The following is a 21,485-nucleotide window of genomic DNA, read 5'->3' as shown; positions in this document are numbered from 1 at the left end:
TCACATCATTCGCCCATAAAAGATACATAATACCGATACTATTTAACTCAAACGTTTGAAAACTTGCCATAAGCAACTTACAAGTGTGAATAATTTATATTGTGGTAAACCTGACAATTGTGATAAATATATAGAAAATGTCTATATTTTTAAACGATTCACCAAGAATTCAATTAATTATTAAAGACTATTAAAGACAATATCAGATGCTGATACAGTACATCATCTCCTGATAGAATACTACTTCAGAGGATTTTCGCATGAATTACTCAACTCACAAAATAGAAACAACTTATCTTTATAACAAATAGAAAATAATTAAAATTATAATAGTACTTGAATGAAATTAGGTGGAGCTGTATTATACTTCAGTGGTGTAACTTTTCAAATGACTAACACTGAAATCAATAATCGGTCATTTAGATGTGGATTTCAGGGTCCTGTAGGTTATGGCCCACTTTAGCATCCAATAACCACTCAGTGAACAGGAAGCGGTGTCAATTTTCATTTCTTCAGAAGGTAAAAGAAAGAAGTTCATTAAAAAGTGGCATCATCTTTATTCATTTTACATTTTGACAATGTCATTTCTACAATATGAGCAAACAAGTATGGAGGACAGAAAATTACAAGGACATATGGTTTAGTTCAATAGCACATGTCAGACCTCCAATAATCCCTAGTTTCTAGCTACATGTGTCATTTGTGAAGTTACTCAAATGATTCAGATTTATTTCATCGCACAAACTACTGAAGATATTCTTACAAATTAGTCACGCTGTTTTATATCGGTCAGTCAGTCCCAATTTAAATATTTCCAAATTAATCCTGAAGGGTAAAATTTCATCTAAAAAAAAAAAAAAGAAGAAAAAAAAAGTACCCCACACAAAATTCCGAAAAACAAAGCAAAAATAAAACAAAAAGACCCCAATAAACATTTTTATTAAAAAGTAAAAAGAGAAACAGATTACATTCTGCATGTTTCACAGAGTTATAATGTAGGACAATTGTGTGTAAAGGGACTGACATAGATAACAGCACACCAACCCACACACGCCAACAAGACAAATTTAAACCAGAGACACATACATACACATTCAAGTAATAAAAAAAAAAAAAAAAAAACCATCAAAAAAATAAAGGGGATGTTTATTTTTGTCACTTGGGAGACTGAAGGATATTTTGAAAGATGTGTTAGCAAAAAAGAAAAAAAAAAAGTGTATCTGATAAACTATAGAACTACACTCTTAAAAATGCAGAACATCTACATTTTCTCTTATGCACAGGAATGTTGGACATTTATTTCTTTAAAAAATACAAAAATAAAATTCAAAAGACACCCACAATCCAGAATAATAGTCTGAAGGGGCTTTATCAGACAGGGGCAGAAAGGCTGGGGGAGGGAGGGAGGGGGAAAGGGGGGGGGCAATCTGAGTCTGCTTCAATCTGAGTCTCCTGGGTCTACAGCAAATGACCAGAGTACTGCTTCACACTGAAATAAAAAAAATAAAAAAAGAGTGGAAAAAATAAATAAAATACACAAGAAGAAAAACTGCATTTCACAAGTCAATGACAGTGCAAATATTTGACAACACAACTGTAGGAGGGTGACATCTTGGAATGAAAAGGACAAGGAACCAGAGGGGGAAGAGAGAGACAGTGTGTAAGAAAGACAGACAGAGAGGGGGACGGGGAATATTTGACATTAAGTGGCTGAAGGGGAGCGAGGAGGAGGAGGAAAAAGAGGGGTGTGGTTAGTCCTTGTGTCCAAGAAGGTGCAGCACACTGAAGGGGAAGGAGAGGAAGAGGGAGGTAGGGTTAGTTACCATGGCAACACTACACTACTCATGAAACAGCAGCAGCAGGTCTACAGCTGTATTAGCATTCAGGCTAAGCTCAGATAGCATCAACAAGGAAGTAGTGTGTATTATACATGCCTACTGGTTGCCAAGGGAGACAGAAGAGGAGGAGCCCGTGCTATTTGGCAGACTGTGATTTGTTGTCGGTTGAGCTAACTAAAAACAACAAAATCACTAGTCTTCCACACAGCAGCAGCCAGGGGAAGAATCAATCCACTCCCTGCTTCATAGTGAAAGGGCTTAGATGGAAAATAGACTTTTTTGTCTTGAAAAATGTCAATTGCATTGACCCTTTTAAAGAAATGTTATGCATTAAGTAGCACAATAAAGTTTGTCTATTCCATCACAGCCATTTCACGTAAGAGGAAGGTTTGAACGAGTTGTAGGTTGCATGGGAAGAAAGGAAGGGGGTTAATGAAGAAGAGACAGCAAGCAACAGAAATGCATAACCCAAGGAAAAGTTGGTTACCAACTATGTAATGCATTTTCAGGAAAACATGCATTTACAATCTTAACCAAATCAACACTCTATGCGCCTTTGTTGTTCAGTAGATTGAAAGTGAGGTTAAGAAAGAACATATCTTTGAAGTATTTGTAGCTTTCATGAGCTTAAAAGTCAGTCATTTCTGAGATCAACAAATTTTTTACAGTCCAGCTCAACTGATGTGAGCCATGTTAACAGCTCACAAACAAACTCATGAAAGTTGACAAAGATTTCTACTCTAACAAGAAAAATTAACTTCAGGAGATATATTTCAACTAAAACCAAGTGGTCCAATCAAGGATTTCTACATCTACTGAGATAGAAGTTAAATGTAAGAAACCCAGACTGTGTCAGGACTTGCCTGTTCTGTAGAAGGTACTGGGCGTTCTGGATCTGATCCTGGGTGCCAGTGATGGTGATGATTCGGTCCTCAGAACCTTCCAGAGGCTCATCGATCTTAATGGATGCTCCAGACTCATGGCGGATCTGTTTTATGCGCTGGCCTCCCTTGCCAATGATAGAGCCAGCCAGCTGTTGGAAGAAGATTGACAGTGGTGGGGAAAAGAAAACAATTGAGGGGGGAGGGGCCAGAAAATAAGAAGAACATACAATATAACCATTGGATCCCTTAAGTGGAAAATTTTAATCAGTCCCGTAGGTGCTGCACATATATTAGAATATGATAATACACAATTAAATATTACTTATCTCAAAGGGAATTTGAGTGGAAAAAGAATGTATCTTTCTGCAGTGAATTTGCTTGCTATGTTGCTGTCATTTACTCACATCTTTAGGGATCGTCACTTGTGTGGTGATGACAGGGCCACCCATGTCATTATATGAGCCACGTCCACCTGATGCAAGAGGGAAGGGGGAGGTGTGAAAAGAGCAGGGCAAAAATAGCAAGATTGTAAGTAGAACACCAAAAATCAATCTGGCCCATCACATTATCACACGTGGCTCATCTAATTTTCCTATTATATTTATCAATGAAGAGTAGAGACTCACCTGACGGGTAGCTATCCCAGGAAGAACTGTTGTCTAGCAGGAAAAAGCAAGAGAGCACACCGACTTAGTGACGAAAAAGTTATTTCTAGGGAATTTGCAATAAAACTAAATAGAAAAACAATATTGTGACTCAAACTTGTTTGAAAACAAGAAAAAAATGAGGTCATATGATAATTCCACTTGTATCATTTCACAACATATCCAGTATTATCACAAACCACTAGCAAAAATCCCCCCATGTTAGCAAAGTTCCATCAGAAAGTTGCCAAGATAAACGTAATACTATGCATCGCATTCAGATAAAATGCTTGGCACAACAGAATGTCAGCGGGAACACTGAGGCCTGTCTTCTCAGCCACATTTAAACACATTAGTAACCTTGAAACCCCATCCACATCATGCCTCAAAAAACATGAGACTTAGCACTTACCATATCCTCCTCCACTCTGCAAAAAACAAACACAGACAGTTTACATACAGCATTGCCAATCTCTTTCATTAATCTATCCATCCCAGATGAATGGCTGGTGGGTTGTAGGCAAAAATATATAGATGATGCAGCTGCCTCATCCATGGAGTAGACTCAACTAAAAGCCACCCAGTTTTAATCCACAAACCAGACTCCTCCTCATCCTTCCCTCCCTCCATCCCCCTTTCCTGTCTCTCCTTGCATCTCCATCAGCCCCCATTTTCACCTGCTATTCAGCTGCTGCTGTCACCAGGGCAACAGGCAATTCAAAAAGCTGTTGCTGAGCAACGGCAGGCAGTATCCTGCCAGCTCTTAGAGAGGGAGAGAGAGCGAGAGACCTTCCAGTCTGTCAACAAAGCGTTATTGCTTAGCAACCAACCATAGCCACCCCCACCCTGCCCACCCCCAACTTCCTCCCTCTCTTTGCAGGAAAAACAGGCTGGCCGTGAAAAGTACACAGTGAGAGGGCAATTATAGCTGATTATTATGGGGTGTCTTCAGCTGTGGTGATTATGGTCATTTGGTGGAATGGCTACACCATGCCAGAACTGGCTTGAATATATGGCCAGGGCTCAGATGAATCTATCCACATGCATGTGCGTAAGTGCCCAGCTATGTTTGTATTTTCAATACACTGTTACTCATTGTGACAACACAGTGGACAATTGCCTAGTACTAGAACTAACCAGTGTGCTAAGAACACTGGCACCCAATGAGATGCTTGTACCAGAGCTGTATGTATTTAGCAAAGGGTCACTAACCATGTTATCGCTATAGCGATCCGGTCTGCCTCTTCTGTCACTGGTGACGTAAGAGTGCCACACAGGCAAGGAGATGGTTTAGGGGGCAGAAAGAGAAATAGAATGTGAGTGAGATGTAGGTGGGGGTAGGAAGAAATAGAAAATGTTTAGAAAAAGAGTGCTTGACAACAATCCAAAGAAGATTTCTGGTCTAGGTCAAACTGCATACACATGCTGTGCAAAATTACAGTATAAACACATTTCCTCTCAGCCATCTTCCCACACAGTAACAGGAACAGCTCTGACAGTGTTATGGTGAGTGGAGTGACAGGTGGTGGTGATGATGATCAGAGCCAAGGGCTGCTGCCCCCCTCCCAAAAACTTACTTGGACTTAACTTGATACTTACTTGAGACTGTTGCTGTTCTTGACAAACATGCATGCAGATAATGTTGTGTCAAACTACAACCACAACACAATTTAATATCACCTCTCTCTTTTTTTTTTTTTTTTTAAAACAGTGTCTCTGTGTGCACGTGACAGGTCATATACCCATCAAAAATACACAACACAGCATACATGCGGATCATTGTTTTTCTACAGACAACATCCACCATATTTATATCAGTTGACCTAGGCTTAAAGGAGACATTATGATTCTGATTTGTGATGAGTTTAGACATTCCCATGTTAGACCTTATTCAACCAGCTAATGGAAATAGTTTACTAGCACTCAAAAAGATGTCATGTGCTTTCAAATGACATGAAAATGAATTTAAAGAAGCAAAGTAATATACAAGTCTGCCAGAATATTGTTTTATGTGTAATTATACATGTTCTTGACCATCAGCACATGGCCTTATTACACACCACCATAAGTACACTCTTTCAATCTGAGAAACACTGGTAGTAAATAGCTTACACAGGTTATTACAAGAGGAAAAAGTTCATACAACATTACTGCAATTCCATACAAAGCACTCCCAATAAGTGGAGTGCAAACTAGTAAATGAGGAGAAGCCTAAAGGAATAATGGAGGCCAAGACACAATAAGCAAATACATTGTAGAGAATTAATGTTTGTAATGCATTAATTAGTGGTGAGTGTTAAGGATATGAAGGGGGACAAATGCTTAAAAAGAAGAATATTTTCACAGGAGACATGGACTAACAGGCATTATCAGAAAACTAACAATACAAAGCAGAGAAATAGGAGATATGTAGGGATACCTCAACATGCGCCATTAAATTTTAATCCATCGCATTTAAATATTTTTCACATATATCATGAATGGAAGATACACCGAATAACTGTCAGCAGTAAATTACTTAATCCTCTCAAAGACCACAGTAAAATGCTACTCCAATTGAAGCACCACACAATGGTATTAATGGGGAATCTTTCAGAAAATTACCATTACAGAGCAGCTTTCTTGGGGCATTCTCAAGCAATGAAAATAACAGAATATCCGAATGTCAAAGTATCCCTTCTGAAATAAGTTAAGAAATTTAGGCAGAGGTTGGGGACAGAAACTTACGTTGACCTGTCATCTGAGCCACGGTACGAGTCATAGTAACGATCATCTCTGTCGGCGAGATGGGGGAAAAGACAAAAACACAACCAGACGTACAGTGATGAGCACATACGATTAATGGAATGATAATCATGAATACAAATTTTTCCAGAGTGGCATATAATGTGACACTGGGTTAAATGCAGAATACTGGACTCAGTCTACCCAATGAATTAGCCAAAGTAAAACAAATCTTCCCTGTAAATAGTGGAGGGGAAAAACGATGTGCGCTTTAGAAGAAACTCTATGACAGAATGTCTAGTATGTCAAATATGTTTAATCATTTTACTCCAGTTAACCTTAATTTAATTGAACTGATGAATGGGTCATGAAATTTTGCAGCATGGTGTTCAAATAGCAAAGAATGCTTACATTATGTTTTGGTAAATGTAAATGGTAATTTTTGTGAATAAAGTAATCATCAACAAACTAAATTGATTTACCATGCTTCATAGCAGGACTTACATTTGGGCAGAAGAGAAAAAGCAAAGCAAAGCAGGCGACAGAAAAAAAATTATATATCAGCCCACTGTATACTGTATTATTATGTCTATCTCTTACCCTCCTCTGTGTGAATGTCCCATGGGCATATTGCGTCCACGGCTACTCCCCCTTCCAACTCTATTCGGGTGAGGTGGAGGAGGACCTCGGCGAGGGCTCATTTCATCGTAATCCCGACGAGAAGGAGGCATTGGACCCCGTCCCCCTCTACTAGAGGGCATTCGGTCAAACCCACGGTCTCCACCTCCGGACCTGCCCCCACGCATGGGGAAAGCTCCCATAAGCCTGCGGCCACCCCCCCTCTCCTCAAACATCATGGTGAATCCACCATATTCATATGTTTCATCATAGAAGTTTGGGTCATAGGGCTGTGCACGGCCCTTTATGGGAGCCTAAAAAGGAGGACCAATGCAGATAATGATCACCACATTTGTTGCACATATTTTACACTTGTGTAAAGAAATCAAAAGTAAATCCAGTGGCAACGATGCACTATTCTTAACATAAAAAACATTGTCCACTGGTAATCAAAGAGTCTGTAAGAAAAAAAAGACTCACTTAATGGCTTTAATACATTTTCTCTCCTTTCGCCGTTTTAAGGGCAGTATATCCCAAAAAGGCTTCACAATCTGTATGCACAATTCTTACTTCTGAGATGAGCTCCAACATTGTCTTGATACACTCCACTACTCTTTCTGTTTTTCCGCCAACCAGCACCACTCGGTCGGTCGACTGAGGACAACACTCCTGAAACAATTTGATGCTCGTCTTTGTATTCTAGGAAAAAGAAAAAAAAAAAAAAAATGCAAATACACACACATGAGCAAACATAAAAACAGAGAAGTTACGACAAGCAGGTAACAAATTAAAGATCAAACTTTGATAAGTGAATTGTATAATTGCAACTTGACAACGCATCATACAATTATACAATCAAATCTTCTTCAGGTCACTGATCATTACAATTCACAACATGGTCAGACTTTATGAAACTGTCACAGTGTTCTTACAGACAGAGAGAGAGAGAGAGAGAGAGAGAGAGAGAGAGAGAGAGAGAGAGAGAGAGATACACCTCTAATTACAAAATATACAGTTTAGAGTTAGCAGTAAAAACACCTTAAGCCTTTCTACAGAGATGTGGAAAACAGCATCGGGCCAGATTATTCTGATAAGGGATGAGTCCTGTATTGACACTAAAGGGGTCAATGTTTGGCTCTGTTGATTCTGTGAGTGTATTTTTCTGGCATGTTTTGGGTCCACTTCTACTCTTAGAACAAGTCATTAACAATCAATACAAAATTGTTTTGAGATATCATATTCATGCGGTGATGGCACACTTCTGTCCTTAAGGGGTCCGTCTGATGATGTCAATGCACTAATCCAAAGAGTAAAATGGACACAACAAGGAAAGGTTGTTTTAACCAGAAGCTGCGGTATTTGAATCACAACTACATCATTTAATGTTTATATCCATGTGTTGGAAGTTTATTATTTCCTGGACATTGAGGATTGATGAAGAAGTATGTTAAAACTTTGGAGAATGCAACACCTCAATAAGGGAATCTAAAACAAAAAAGATGAATAAGAGAAAGCTTTTATCCAACTGGGTGTAATATGCTCATGTACTTGGGTGCACACAGGGCTGAGTGAGAATACATATGGTACATTACTCACACTTAAGTCTGTAAATTGCATTCCAACTTATTTAGCTGCAAAAACTGATCTTTATTTCCTTGTATCTACATACCTCCCGAAGCTCCTTGATCTTGGCTCCCTTTACCCCGATGATCGATCCAGCGAGGCTCTGATGGATTAGGAGTCGCAGCTCACAGTCAAAATCCATACCATTATACTGCTGGTACTGAGGAAAACATTAAACATGTTAATATCCCTGAACGATATTATCAAGATGAACCAGAGTGCAGTTAAAAGTAATTTGACAATTCTTCAAACAATTCAGTTTTAACCAATTTGAATTCTTAATTTGCAAATGCTAAAACAGCATACACAGTCAAATCCATTTTAACTAGTGCATCTAGTCTAATTTACTCGGTCCAATGTGAGGAATTCAGAGGAATAAAGTAAGAGCAGCACCTCCTCCAATGTTGGGATAATCTTCAGCAGGATTTCTCCAACCGTCTCGATGTCAGCACTGATACTCAGGATGCTTCATATTTCACCCACCAATGACAAGGCAGAGTACAGCCACACAGTGAGGGTGGGTTTGGGGCATGCCAGGAAGGCATCCCAGGAGGAAGGGAACAAAATTTCAGATCAGTGTATTCATGAAATCACGTTTCTTGCCATAGACTAACAGTCAAACCCCATATGAACTAACACACTAATGTGACTAACACAGCTAAATAAATTGCTGAGTTCCACTGTTTAATAAACATTAACATGCAAGGTCATTGGTATTTCAACACTAAAAGGGAAAAAGTGGGATCCTAAACAATGCAATGAAAAGAAAAGTATTTTGTTCAGAGAGAAAGAAAAGAAAGAAAAGAGACAAAATAAAGAGGGACCCAAAGAAAAGTGACTGCATTTGGTGATCACTGAAGGGGCAAGACCAGGGGGGTGAAGATTGAGTACGACCTGACAGCAAAGAGCACCAATAGTGCCAGTGAGAACTCTAATGACCTAAAGCATTGTTGGGTGGATGCACACCACAAAGACTCCAAATAAGTCCAACATCTGGTTGATGGGAATGAATGTTCTCCTATTTTTATCATTGCAAAGGGTTCAAGTCCTTTTACAGATTTGGCAAAGTATTGTGATTCTTAATTTGGCCATTAAAATTTTGTCGTCTGCACCCACCTAATGACAAAATAAACACAATGAAGTTACTAATCAAGAGAACTTAAGCAGTTTGTACATGGAAGTAGAATGGCTAGAAAGCTGAGGAAGAGTAAGAGCAGATTAAACCATGGAAAATGAAGTTCACCACCACTAGAGTTGATGTTTTTTTTGTTTGTTTCCTTTTTTTTTTTTTTTTTTTTTTTTAAAGGGATGGGAGAAGCAAGAAAAGCAAAAAAAAAAAAACTAAGGTGAGTGGGACAGATGGACAATCTGCACTTAGCTCCAGCAGCTCGGATGAAGCAGAAAATAGGAAAGGAAAAACAAACATGTACTACACTTGAAGTCTAGCTTGCTTTTTCTGTTTCAGAATGAATGAGGGTATCACAATGAGATGGTGCAAGAAGCAGATGAGCTTATGAAACTAACAAAAACCTAAAAACAAAACAAAAAAACAACACACCAATATTTCCACTGGGGTGAGGGGGGGTGAAAACACGAGCAATAGAGGATAGGTAATCATCAATGAAAGAAAAAAGAAAAAAAAACAAACAAACAAAAACATATTGCACAGATTATAGCAAAGATTTTAAAAGACAGTGGCACATTGTGGAAGATATCCTCGCAACACCAGCCTATGCGTCAATGTTGACGTGACTTTAAAAATGGTATATAAAAAGGATGTTGACATGACTCTTGCAGGCTCAACAGGCACATTTGGACATGAATGCGTTAAAGCATTTTGACTAGGGCTAAAATACTGTGAGAACAGGTAGTTTAAAATACAGTGACTTGATAGAGGCAGGATGACTATTTATTATTCATTTCTTCTTGTTTGTTTGACCTGTAGACAGGCAGTGAGAGGGAGGAGCTTAGGGACATACCGCTCAGGCCCACTGCTGTCTGGGACTGACACACTGGCATTGTACTGGGCGTGGCATGGGCAGGGGCCAGGGCCATTCGAGCACAGATGTCAATCAAGTAAGGCGCCCATTTAAGGACAGGGCACGATTATGGGCAGGGCCAACCAGGGTGTCAGGTGGGCGGGCGCAGGAGGGGCCATCCAGAACATGGGCAACAGAGGAGGAAGTGGGCAAAAAAGTCAACAGTAAATAATAAACAAGGGAGAGGGAAGAGGGAAGAGGAATACATTTTTAATATACAGGCTCTAGACTGTGCAAATGTGACTTTAATTTGATTCTCTCAGAGACTGATTTGTCAAAGAGAGAAAAGGAGAAAAGGTGACATTGGAAAATGGGAAATGGCATATTAAAAACATGAAAAGTTCAAAGTTCGGGAATAGACCAGAGACAGTGAGAAAGAGGGATTGAACAAGGCAATGACACTGAATTAATGAAGCAAAGGCTGGGCTGTCTTAAATCATAAAAAATGTTAACTGGCACTGTGGGTGACCTCAAAACACCACACCGTGCCCCATAATTTACACTAACAAGAGCATCAGTGTTGCCACCACATCATACAATAATTTAACATTATAGGAAACAAATAGACATGAAATTGGACTTATGAGGCTGGGGCCAGTTGAACTGAGGGAATCACATGGAGGAATCCATATGAAAGGGAAAACACAAATCCAATTCTAAAGGGTTTGTCAGAAGATCTCTTAAACAAAGGGCTAATATGAACATAGGCATCAGCTAACCACACGACTTGTTTACACAGATGAAAACATTGCCAAGTACCAAAGAAAGACTTTGCTCATTTGTCCTAGTTTAAAAATGTCTCAAATGAACAGCTGTCTTAAAGTGGAGAGTGGGTAGATTTGAGAGGCTGAACCTCAGTGGAGGGAAGTGGAGAAAAAAAAAGAGACAAAAAATAAATAAAGAAAAAAGGAAAGAAAAATAAAACAAAATAGTCAACAAAATAAAGAGTTATGGTGTTTAAAATAGATGTACTCACGTCTGTACGCAGCGCTTTGATGTTTTTGCCACCTTTTCCAATTACAGCCCCTGCATTCTGAGAACACAGAAAATACTTGAAAACATGAACGCATTCAAAGGGAAAAAAAAAAATTGACCGATGGTGTTCCAATTTATGAAAGGAGAGAATTTTTCACTTAATGTCATAATAGTAAAATTAAACTGATCAGTCAGGTGATCAGGGCAAAAGAAAAACCATAAAAAAATGTGAAGGGTGCAATAAACAGCTGTCTTAAGTGATGTGCAAAACAAAGACAAAAACACATGATAATAGCATAAGGGTTCATCATGAGATTTGACAAAATACGAGCTGATTTACTTTGCTCTGCAAAAGGATGCGGAGCTCAACCATCTCGTCTGAGTTCCTGGAACGCTTGAATGATTTCTGCTCATCTGCATCCTCAGCAGGGCGCTTTCCTAACATGAGGAGATAAACAGAAATATTAATTAATAAGGGGAAAAAAATAAAACACACACACTGACCTCCCTGTATGCTCAAAGCAACATTCAACTCCCAAAAAAAAAAAAAAAAAAAAAAAATCCCCCACAGAAATCATTAAATCACAGATTGACAATAGATATTTTAGGTTACATTGGTCTCAAAACCATATACATCTTTTCTCAGTATCTGTTGTAGAAACATTTTAACTTTTTACCCATCCCACTGAGCTAAATTTTTATCATTAGATACCTTGCGCAAATTAGTTTGAATCATGTATAAGCAACTACTACAACACTGTCACTGCTGTTCTTTCTTTTTTTTTTTAACGACATAACAGATATTTGTAACAGTCACATTTATCAAGTAAATTTGTAACCAAAAAGAAGATGCATTCAATACCATTACTCTCTGAGTTACTGAATGAGGTCTCTTCTTGTTGTTCAATTTCTGTGTCCATGGTCTGATAGTGGAAGAGATGCAGTGGGCACCTTGGTCCAAGGATGAGGCTGCAGCAACAGCGAGAGAGAAGCGGAAAATTGGCCTCTCTGATATCATTGTAAGAATGATAGAGAAAAAAAATTAGACAATACAAACTATGTTCTGGTTATCCTGTCATTCAAGAAGCTGGTATGAAATTACAGAAAAAACTGGCGGAATAGCGGCACTCACCGATATTTATTACAGGGACAAGGGCGTGTTGATAGGCGGAACTAAGATCCGAGGACCAAACAGCTGCTGCGACCTGCTGGGGAGGGACAGGCTAGCTGAAATACTGAAATATAGCATGTGAAAACACGGCAGGGTTTGAAACCGATCACTGATAAATTCCTCTGTAAGGGCAGCAGCGATTGATCACCTCATTTAAAACTACAACCCTGCTCTCAGTTAGTATACACCCAGTTCCCTTTGAAAACTTCCCACTATGATATGTAGGGACACAATTGGCATTATGATGTTAGAATTTAACATTAAAAGGATATAATTTGTTGGATTTCCTTTTTTAACGGGTAGGGGGCTTTGAGTTATTGGAAGTGTGGACTTACTACGGCATTTTAATAACGAGATGAGTGATGATAATTATATTATCTTCCGAAGTACACATAAAACTACTATCTTAGCCAGAAGAACATCAATCTGACAACATCACGCAGTCTACGGCCTCACAAACAATGCCACCGAGCCAGTGATTGTGTGTAAACCGAAAGTTAGTCAGCCCAATTTAATCTATCGCTAAGTCATTAACGTGGCTAGCTGCCTGGCTGGCTAACTAGCCTGGAGGGAAATGTATTGACTACGATACATCATGTGCATGTAAAAGTCTTCATGGTACATTTCGCTCATGCTCTTTGCAAACAGCTCACTGGCTACGTAACACACTAAACGCTGCAGCGTGTTGCTGATTTAAATGGCGTCGTGTGATTGAACATAACCAATCGATTAATACAAAGACCAGCCTTAGCCCCTTAAGCTAGCGGCTAGGAATTTCGCCATGTTGCCATATTTTCGGTTCAGCACAAGAGGGGCTAGCTTGGACGGCTAATTAGCTAGTGTCGCGCTTGGCAGAGATTAGCGGACCAAATAACTGCTACAGACGCAAATGTTTACAACACACGTGGAATTAAGCTACATTACACCCAGTGCGGCATCGAAAAAAATGGACAAAATACCGATCAAACACAGACCTGCGGCTCAACACCTCGCTCGTCCCCCTTCCTTCTCTACCGAACCTGGAAATGTACCGAGTTGAGGTGAAGCGAACTGATTGGCCGAACAGAAAACAAATCGGCCAGAAGACACTTTTAATTGGCTAGAAGGGACGTCAATCAAAGGAGCGGCGCGGTTCGCAACAATCCATAAAATACGCCCCCTTTCCGGTTGTTGTCGTTAGGTCGGTCTTTTTCGGTTTGATTTCAGGTTATTCCTGTTAAAAGACTTAATCTTGCCAGTGAGTGTCTGTCTCTGGTTAGACTGCCATTTTAATACTAGGGTTTTTGTGGGAATGTGCCGAAACAAAGCTAAGGTACCATGGCACCGACTAACGCTGACTAAGTTTGGCTAGTCAACTTTGGCGCCTTGCTGCTCTCCATAACACTTCACGGTGGATCCTGCCTCAGTGCTTCTCAGGTAACCTTTGCAAAAACACCGACTTGAGCAAAAATAGTTTGACATGCACGTATTATTCTGTCCCACGCCTTTTCCTGTCTGTTGATCTCCCTTCGTGGCTTAACAATGGCGATATAAACTGAAAATAACAGCAAGCAGATCTCTCATGGTCTATCTTAACGTGTCAAGTGCCTGCAGAGATGCAGAGGAACACCACCATAATACAGACCCCCTTAAGACCTCAGGGATTGCAGGGAGCTGTGTCGTGAATTTAATTAGATGCTGCACTTCAGCCATTTGTAGACAACACTTGTAACAGAGGCACATCTAACATTTCATGTTCAATGGCAAAAACCCACAGTAAGCACAGTTTTTACAAACATAGCTGTGCGTTACTGTTTTTGAATGGTAATCATTTAACTCTGCAAATGAGACTGCAAATGTGTAAATCACAAAGAAATAAAAACTGTGTTCACAAATAGAAAGCAAAGGGAGAAGTTGAAGCGGGAAGACGATGCCCCCTGACACGCTGGCAGTGGTCCATGCCACTGAAGCCTGGCTGCAGACGTCCTGGTATGTCCAGGTGCCTTTTGCCTGGCTGGAAGCCTGCTTGCTGTGGCTACAGGAAGAGGCAGGAGGGGCAGGTCGACTGTCACAACAGCAAATCAACCAACAGGTGGGCAGAATATCTGGCTGTCCAACTGTATAGCAGAATATAAGATGATCACATGATTAAATCGATGTCCCCTTACTAGCTGTTTCTGCAGCGTCCCTTGTCTTAGGTTTTCTTTGCGTATGGACTGACTACCTCTGTCTCTATTCAAAAGATGGTCACTTGTTTTTATGTGATAAGTTGTTTACAGACTACTGGCTTTAGTCCAGTTGATGCTATAACTGCTTTGGGTTTGCCATCCACAAGCAGCTGTTCCCACTGTTGAATCTCTCTCTTGTCCTACTTCTAAAATAACAATAAATAAATAAATTCTAAACAATGTCAACAGTCTCTAATTGTTAAACTTGTTGAATGAAGCAAAGATCGCAAACACTATAGACTTTCAGGGCGTGTGATGGGAAAGTTAAACTTCTCTTAAAATGTAGACTAAACGTGAAGAGCAATTACGACTGTCAGCTGAGATTAAAACTTAGCTTCAGTGTTGAATATTGAACAAAAGTGGGTGACTGAGAACATGCAGCATAGCAGGGGAGAAAAAAATGTGTAAACAGAATGAATACATTTTCCTTGTGTCAGATGTACCAGCTTGAGGTTGCGTCATGCTCGGTATGTTTTCCTGCACTGATGCATCATTTGTACCCCTCAGCGTACCTAAATATTGTTGATTACCAACTGCATTGCTCCAAGTCCAATTTATTTATTTATATATTTATTTTGCATGATGTGAAATTTTAGGTGTTGGACCAGTGGCTGTTAACAGACCTGAGAGACCTTGACTATCCTGTTCTCCCTGAAGGACTTGGTGAGGCTCAGAAGACTGAGCTCAATGGCATATTCTGTGTTCAGGTACAGCCTTGTTGATATTATGTGATGTTATTAATTGCATCTCACCTCTTTAGATTTAAATTTGTACATAAATTGGCACACCAGTGGAAGGTTCAAATAAAATAGTCTTGCTCAAAGCAAATATGTGTAAAATGCTATCACCATGTGGAGCACAGTATCTACTCCACCAGAGGAGTGGGGAAAGACAAGTTCACATAACAATAACTCACGTTAGCAACAGTATATAACAGAAAACATGTAGCAATACACAATGAGAAATAATCAGAATGTACACATTCGGACCAGCAAAAGAAAGGAATAAGTGGTTGAAGATGGATGAATGAATGAATTATAGATGAAATAAATGCATAACAATCTGTTGCATGAAAATTGAGGCTGCTGAGTATTTCATAGACAGAGATGATTGGAGTGGAGTCAGAAGCCATGGTATCACAAAGCGCCACTGAATCCCACTTTTTCTGTTTATAGTTGATATTGTATATTGCAACCAACGTAGAGCCAGGCATTTTGCTGGATATTTAATAAATGGGTATGCAGGATGCAGTGTAATCCAAGGTTTCATTCTGTTTTAGGTTGACTCATTTCTGGACATCAGTCAGCCTATGTATGGGCAGCTGCAGAAGTGGAGGGGCACAGACTGCAACAATGATGATGTGTCTGCAGTCTCACTGACCACTCAGAGGCCTTGGGAAGCCAAACCAACCCGCATGTTGGTACTGCAGGTCAGAGGCATTTACAAATCAAGTCAATCTTAAGTCTTGATGTTGAACTATTAAAATGAATACACCAGTGGACCTTGCAGTTATATTGACCTTAAACATTTGTGATATTACATTTTGAAATGAAGATGAGGTTGTCATCTTCTAAGATAAACAAGAATTTCTGCCTAGCAGCAGTATTTTTTTAAAAATACCATAACAAACAAATTACGAGTAGGTATGTACAATTAGTGTGTTTGTGCATGTATTTTGAGCTACTGGCTTTTGTGTTAACACACAGACTCAAGAAAACAAATTAAGAGGGCCTTTGTACTTGCAGAGATTATTTTCTCCCAATCCCAAACAACAATCAAATTATTTGTACTACTTCACAGCCTAATACTAGACAGTTCCAGCAAGGTTGTTGCTGGAAACTGCTCTTTTAAAGTGCAAATGTCTGTTGTTATTTTCTAAATAGAAAACTTGAGGATCACTGTAATCACAGTAGTCAAGCAAAAAACTGCACTTTTTTAATATATTTATTGGCGTCATGGATAAACTGGTCTTGACTACAGCAGGTTTGATAGTGTTACACAATATCAATGTGGACAAACATTTTGTTCAACCTTAATCTACAAGCAGGCTTTGTCTTTGTGTATGGTTGGACACAACGAAGACTTCTGCTGAGTGTGAGAGCTTGAGCGAGGTACAAGCAGTAAGAATGTATGAAAGAGTGAATTGATGGAATATGAAGTACAGACAGTAATTTTCATCATAAGTAGTATACTTGTCACTGCTCTGGTTTCTCAAGAATGGTGAATGGTGAAGAATAGCATTTCTTAAAAACACAGCACTTCCTCACTCTCCCCCCCTCCCCATTTCTAAATCCTCAAGCTACTTAACACCCACGATGGAAAAAGAGGACAGCAGTTATTTTCAAAATTCACTCAGTCGTAGTGAAAACCAGTAAAATTTTGTGTGAATTGTTATCTGAAACACTTTGTAGCAAGTAATTTCTAATATTCTGAAAATAAATAATGATAACAAGAATGGACAATAATTTCCATTTTCAGTTGTTCCTGGTCACATACATTGTCTCTGTTGTACAGGTGACAGATGGAGTCCAGAGCCTGGAGGCCATGGAGTATCAGACTATCCCTGCATTCAACACCGCACTCAAGTAAGGAGTGATCTATAAAAAATTTATGATGTCTTTTTGTTGCCAATGTATATAGGATTATTTTGGAGAAGCAGATGGACTACTTTCATCTCTGTAATGGTTATATTTGTGCTGAAATCCAAATTCACTGAACGAACATATTTATTTATTGTGTCATATTTATCATTCATTATTATTAAATAAACAAAGGCATTTTCTAGGAGCTACATATTTTCTAAAATGCTGGTGACTCTCACAGGCCTGGTGTGAAGCTACAGTTGCAAGGACGGATTTTTTGCAGACTTGGGATGCTGCTGTTGGGGCCCTCCAACATCAAGGTGCTGGGTGGAGAGGTAGAGGACCTAGCTGAAAGGAATAACCAGGTAAACTGTTTATCTAGTCTTTCAATGAAGAATTTTATCAATCCATGGCTATATTTTCTGGCCCTGTTACACATTTGTCACGAATATAAACCAGAGCTAATCACCTGTTGAATGCTGTGTCTTGTACACATATCAAGAATATATAAAGTTATTCAATACTGTCTACTGTTTGAAGCAGACACAATCCCACCAGTTGTAATATACATGTTTTCTGGCATGTTTCTGTGTTATTCTAACAGGGTCGTATGCTGTGTCGGGCACTGGGACTTCCTGAAGAGGAGCAGCAGCAGGAAGAAGAGGAGGTGCCGCTAGCAAATCAACAAGGTACACTAGAGCTTGTGTATGTTTAATGTTAAATCATCTAAAATGATTTGGTATAAATTTGATGAGAGCTTTACATTTTAAAGAAATTCAAACCCTTTTAAAGAAACGAACGATGCTTTGATTTATTTAATTTTCAATATATATATTTCTTAATTAAAAGAATGGATGAATGAACTCAAGTTCCTAATATGCATATAAATACAGTCATGATGCACAGACTGTCTTTCTTTTCTCTTAAGGTAACCAGGAAGTAGAGGACCTGGAGCTGGATGATGCAGAGATGTTGGCTAGTCTCCAAGGCCAGGAAGAGGTGGAAATGGTACAGGATGGATCTCCTCAAGACAGTGGCTACAGGACGGTCAGTGAGACCTGTATTCAGCTGTCAAGAGCCTCTTCTGCCAGGAGCATTGTCTCAGGAGTCTCATTCAGGTGAGTGGTTCACATTATGATGGCTTGTCATTCTATTGTTTGATCAGATACATATACCTTGATATTTTGAAATGCATTATGTTTATTTTCAAAACAAAATGTCAGTTATTATTCAGCTAATTTTAATGAAGACCACTTGCACTTAATTAAAATGTAATCTAAATCACAGTACTGCCAACATAAGATACACAACATACCACAAATCAAGTAGTGTGGTGTGGCAGAGATACCTTGAACTGAAGCAGAAGTCTCAAACTCAAATGACCTTGAAGGACCACCTCTGTTCGAGTAGTACAAAAAAAGAAAACCCAAATATTTCTTTCATTTCATTTCAACATTAACAGGAATGCTTTGCTGAATATGTTCTGCATCAAAATGTCACACTCATACCAATTTAAATTGATGAATAAAAAAAAAATAACCATTATATATTTTGATTATTATCAACGTTGGACTAAATCTACCAGGGGGCAAGCTGTTGCAAAAAAGCAGTTTGTGTTACATAACATAACTATCTTGGCACCATGTTTGTGTTTTTTCCTTTTCCGAAAAAGTTTTTAAGATAATGTTCCCTTGAGTTTGTGAAAACACAACCCATTAAAACAGCATAGTTTATAATCTATTTTCCCCTCAGTCCAACATTATTGGCTGCTGTCTTTCAGAAGTGAACCTCCCACCCACTCTTACAGAAGTAGTTTAACCCAGAGCAGGAATGGTGGGTCAGTCCAAGATCTTCACCATGGTAACAAACATGAGGCTTCTGACAAGATTCAACGGGGGGTCCAATCTCACATCATGGTAGAAGAAGACTTTCCTGATGATGATCTTCCCTTGGATGAGTTGGATGGTATGCTTTTCCAGAAAATAACAAATGTTACAGTGCAGCCTGATACCATGCAGCAAAATAACAGCAGCATAGCAGGAAATCCTCACAGTTTGGCAAAGAGCACAAAACTCCAAACTGCTCAGTTTGGGCTGCACACTTCAAAAGAGTTGGAATCACGGTTGGGATCTAGCAATTCCAGATCTGTCATACGGAAGAGAGACTATCAAGGTTTTAATAAGGGCGCTACAGAGGAATTGGTTGCGGCAGCGTCTTTCTCCCCAACAGCTCTGGACTCACATGAATTGGACTTCCTAACCAATGATCAGACTGATTTTATGGACGAGGACTTGGACTGCTTTCCTGCAGAAGTAGAAACCAATGAAGTGCAACCTGGGAAGGCTGGATCCAGTTACACGCTGACCAGCAAATCATCACAAAGTGTGAAAGATATTTTTCCTACTAAGACCGCGTTTCTATGTGGAAGCTCACTCACCACAGCTCAGACGAAAACCTCTAGCATTACAGATTCTGATCCACAAACCTATACCACTGTCCCTGCTCTGACTCTGACCTCTCCACCTTTTACATACCTATGTCTGCTGGAAGACTTCATGTCCAACACACAAGCCCACACCACTGAAATCCTTGTCAAAGCTTTCATTGTGACTCTTTTGGGGAAATTGACCAGTAGCAAAGGCGTTTGGAGTGTCTGTGTAACGATATCTGATGGAACTGGGTATTTGGACGTAGAGTTGTCCGATATGGTCTTGACAGACCTGCTGGGCTTCTCTGTCGCACAGAAAGCAGCTTTGAAGCGTGACCCGGCCTTGAGAGGTGAGCTTGATGCTGGGATGAGGAGATGCCAGGAAGAGCTGGTGGACATGTGCTGTGTTATGACCATTGTGGTCAAACCAGAGGGTAGAAAAGCTTTGGTTACCAAGGCAGCCCAGGTCAGTGAGAAAACACTGCGGGAGCTGGAGCAGCGAGTGAGAGACAGGAGAAAAATAAGCGCATAGGTTTTTAGCGACGTGTGTGAAAATTACAGGTAGCTGCACAGGAAGCAGATCTGAAACTACATATAAGCATTGCCTTAAATGTTTTCCCTCATGAAAGGAAACTAAGGTACTGCTTATCAAATCTGCTGTTCTACCTCATGTTACTGAAGCAGCCTGTGTGAACTGGATGGCTGATCACCAAGCAATGTGCTGCAATGGATCCCATCTGTTAAATGTGACTGTGACATCCTATCATTTAAGGATTTCATTCATCGATTCAGAAAGAGATTTCTTGCTTAAAATGTACCACATCATTGCGACGCAAAGCAATCAGGAATATATAATTTACATTATATATTGATTGGTTATCAGAAAGTTAGCTCAAACATTACAGATTGTAATAAATTTTATCTCCATTCATTCAGTGCATCTATTTCTTCAGACTGAAAAATGATTGAATATCCAAGGGTGACATGGGTGTTTAATTAACTCCCACAGAGGGGAACAAGAGGAAAAAAAGATACAGGAGAGGCCATGAGCTTCGATTATTTCTGGCCTGCTGGGCTTCTCTCTGGAAGTTCATTATTGAGCGTCAGGATTTGATGGGCACATCTACAATGTGGTTCTTTTTCTGTATTTACTGTATATTAAATTACAAATTGCTGTAAAGATTGTATGATATTTTTTCTAACATTAAAACTCTTTCTAACCCATTTTTGAAGCAGTAGGATCTTTTGGCCAATTTTAACTTTCCATACCTCCCTGCATAATGAGTGCTGTTTTGTATTTGATGGGTAACAAGACCAAACAATGAAACTACTGCCTGAGCTCTATTGGTCTTTAGTAGTTTAATAGATGTACCGTTGGGACATCCACTGCAAACATAATAGTGACTGAAAGCCCTGTTCTTGTCCAGAGCTACCAGAGACCTCTCAAAGATTAAACATTTCAACAGTTTTTACTACTCAAATTATGTGCCCTGACTACAGTTTAATTAGGTTGCAGTCTCAAAGCCCTCGGTGAAGCGAAACAAAGACTAACAAAGGTACTATGGGGAATATATGTGAGGATGTATCTGTTTACATTTTTACGTGTGTGCACGCGCACTACTGTGTGCACTTCCATTTAGGCTGCTGGTCTCAGTTCATTAGGGGCTAATCAGGTTGAACATCTAAATCAGGACCCTGCTATGAATGTTGATAGCCTGTTATGTGATAATGAGGCTGGATGAAATCGGGGGT

The 21,485-nt window shown here is 39.5% G+C and overlaps 2 protein-coding genes across 2 annotated transcripts; one reads left to right on the top strand and one right to left on the bottom strand.

The window, feature by feature from the left end:
• Positions 1-533: 533 nt before the first annotated feature.
• Positions 534-13,538, bottom strand: hnrnpk (heterogeneous nuclear ribonucleoprotein K). Its single transcript, XM_029510491.1, has 17 exons — positions 13,491-13,538; positions 12,478-12,550; positions 12,208-12,353; positions 11,686-11,783; positions 11,347-11,403; positions 10,311-10,354; positions 8,725-8,797; positions 8,378-8,491; positions 7,279-7,407; positions 6,691-7,022; positions 6,094-6,141; positions 4,579-4,618; positions 3,779-3,794; positions 3,349-3,381; positions 3,127-3,194; positions 2,702-2,871; positions 534-1,489 (listed from the first exon to the last, which is right to left on the bottom strand). Exons 3-17 carry the CDS (start codon positions 12,263-12,265, stop codon positions 1,459-1,461), a joined length of 1,311 nt encoding a protein of 436 aa, XP_029366351.1. The 5' UTR covers positions 12,266-12,353; positions 12,478-12,550; positions 13,491-13,538; the 3' UTR covers positions 534-1,458.
• A 156-nt stretch (positions 13,539-13,694) lies between these two features.
• Positions 13,695-20,908, top strand: rmi1 (RMI1, RecQ mediated genome instability 1, homolog (S. cerevisiae)). Its single transcript, XM_029511055.1, has 9 exons — positions 13,695-13,932; positions 14,394-14,587; positions 15,320-15,430; positions 16,003-16,152; positions 17,238-17,308; positions 17,547-17,670; positions 17,910-17,994; positions 18,234-18,423; positions 19,086-20,908. The coding sequence occupies exons 2-9, from the start codon at positions 14,426-14,428 to the stop codon at positions 20,263-20,265; spliced, it is 2,073 nt and encodes a 690-aa protein (XP_029366915.1). The 5' UTR covers positions 13,695-13,932; positions 14,394-14,425; the 3' UTR covers positions 20,266-20,908.
• Positions 20,909-21,485: the final 577 nt, after the last annotated feature.

This window comes from Echeneis naucrates, chromosome 9 (assembly GCF_900963305.1).
Source record: "Echeneis naucrates chromosome 9, fEcheNa1.1, whole genome shotgun sequence".
Classification (NCBI taxonomy): Eukaryota; Metazoa; Chordata; class Actinopteri; order Carangiformes; family Echeneidae; genus Echeneis; species Echeneis naucrates.
This window is presented reverse-complemented; position numbering and strand designations above follow the sequence as displayed.

Excerpts from the sequence above, each read along its gene's own strand:
- rmi1 (XM_029511055.1), top strand. The coding sequence starts at position 14,426 with ATGCCCCCTGACACGCTGGCAGTGGTCCATGCCACTGAAGCCTGGCTG. Across the intron at positions 14,588-15,319 it reads AACAGCAAATCAACCAACAG|GTGTTGGACCAGTGGCTGTT; the intron begins GTGGGCAGAATA and ends GTGAAATTTTAG. Across the intron at positions 17,309-17,546 it reads GCATTCAACACCGCACTCAA|GCCTGGTGTGAAGCTACAGT; the intron begins GTAAGGAGTGAT and ends TGACTCTCACAG.
- hnrnpk (XM_029510491.1), bottom strand. The coding sequence starts at position 12,265 with ATGGACACAGAAATTGAACAACAAGAAGAGACCTCATTCAGTAACTCA. Across the intron at positions 7,023-7,278 it reads TGTTGGAGCTCATCTCAGAA|GCTCCCATAAAGGGCCGTGC; the intron begins GTAAGAATTGTG and ends CCTCCTTTTTAG. Across the intron at positions 1,490-2,701 it reads CAGTACCTTCTACAGAACAG|TGTGAAGCAGTACTCTGGTC; the intron begins GCAAGTCCTGAC and ends TTTTTATTTCAG.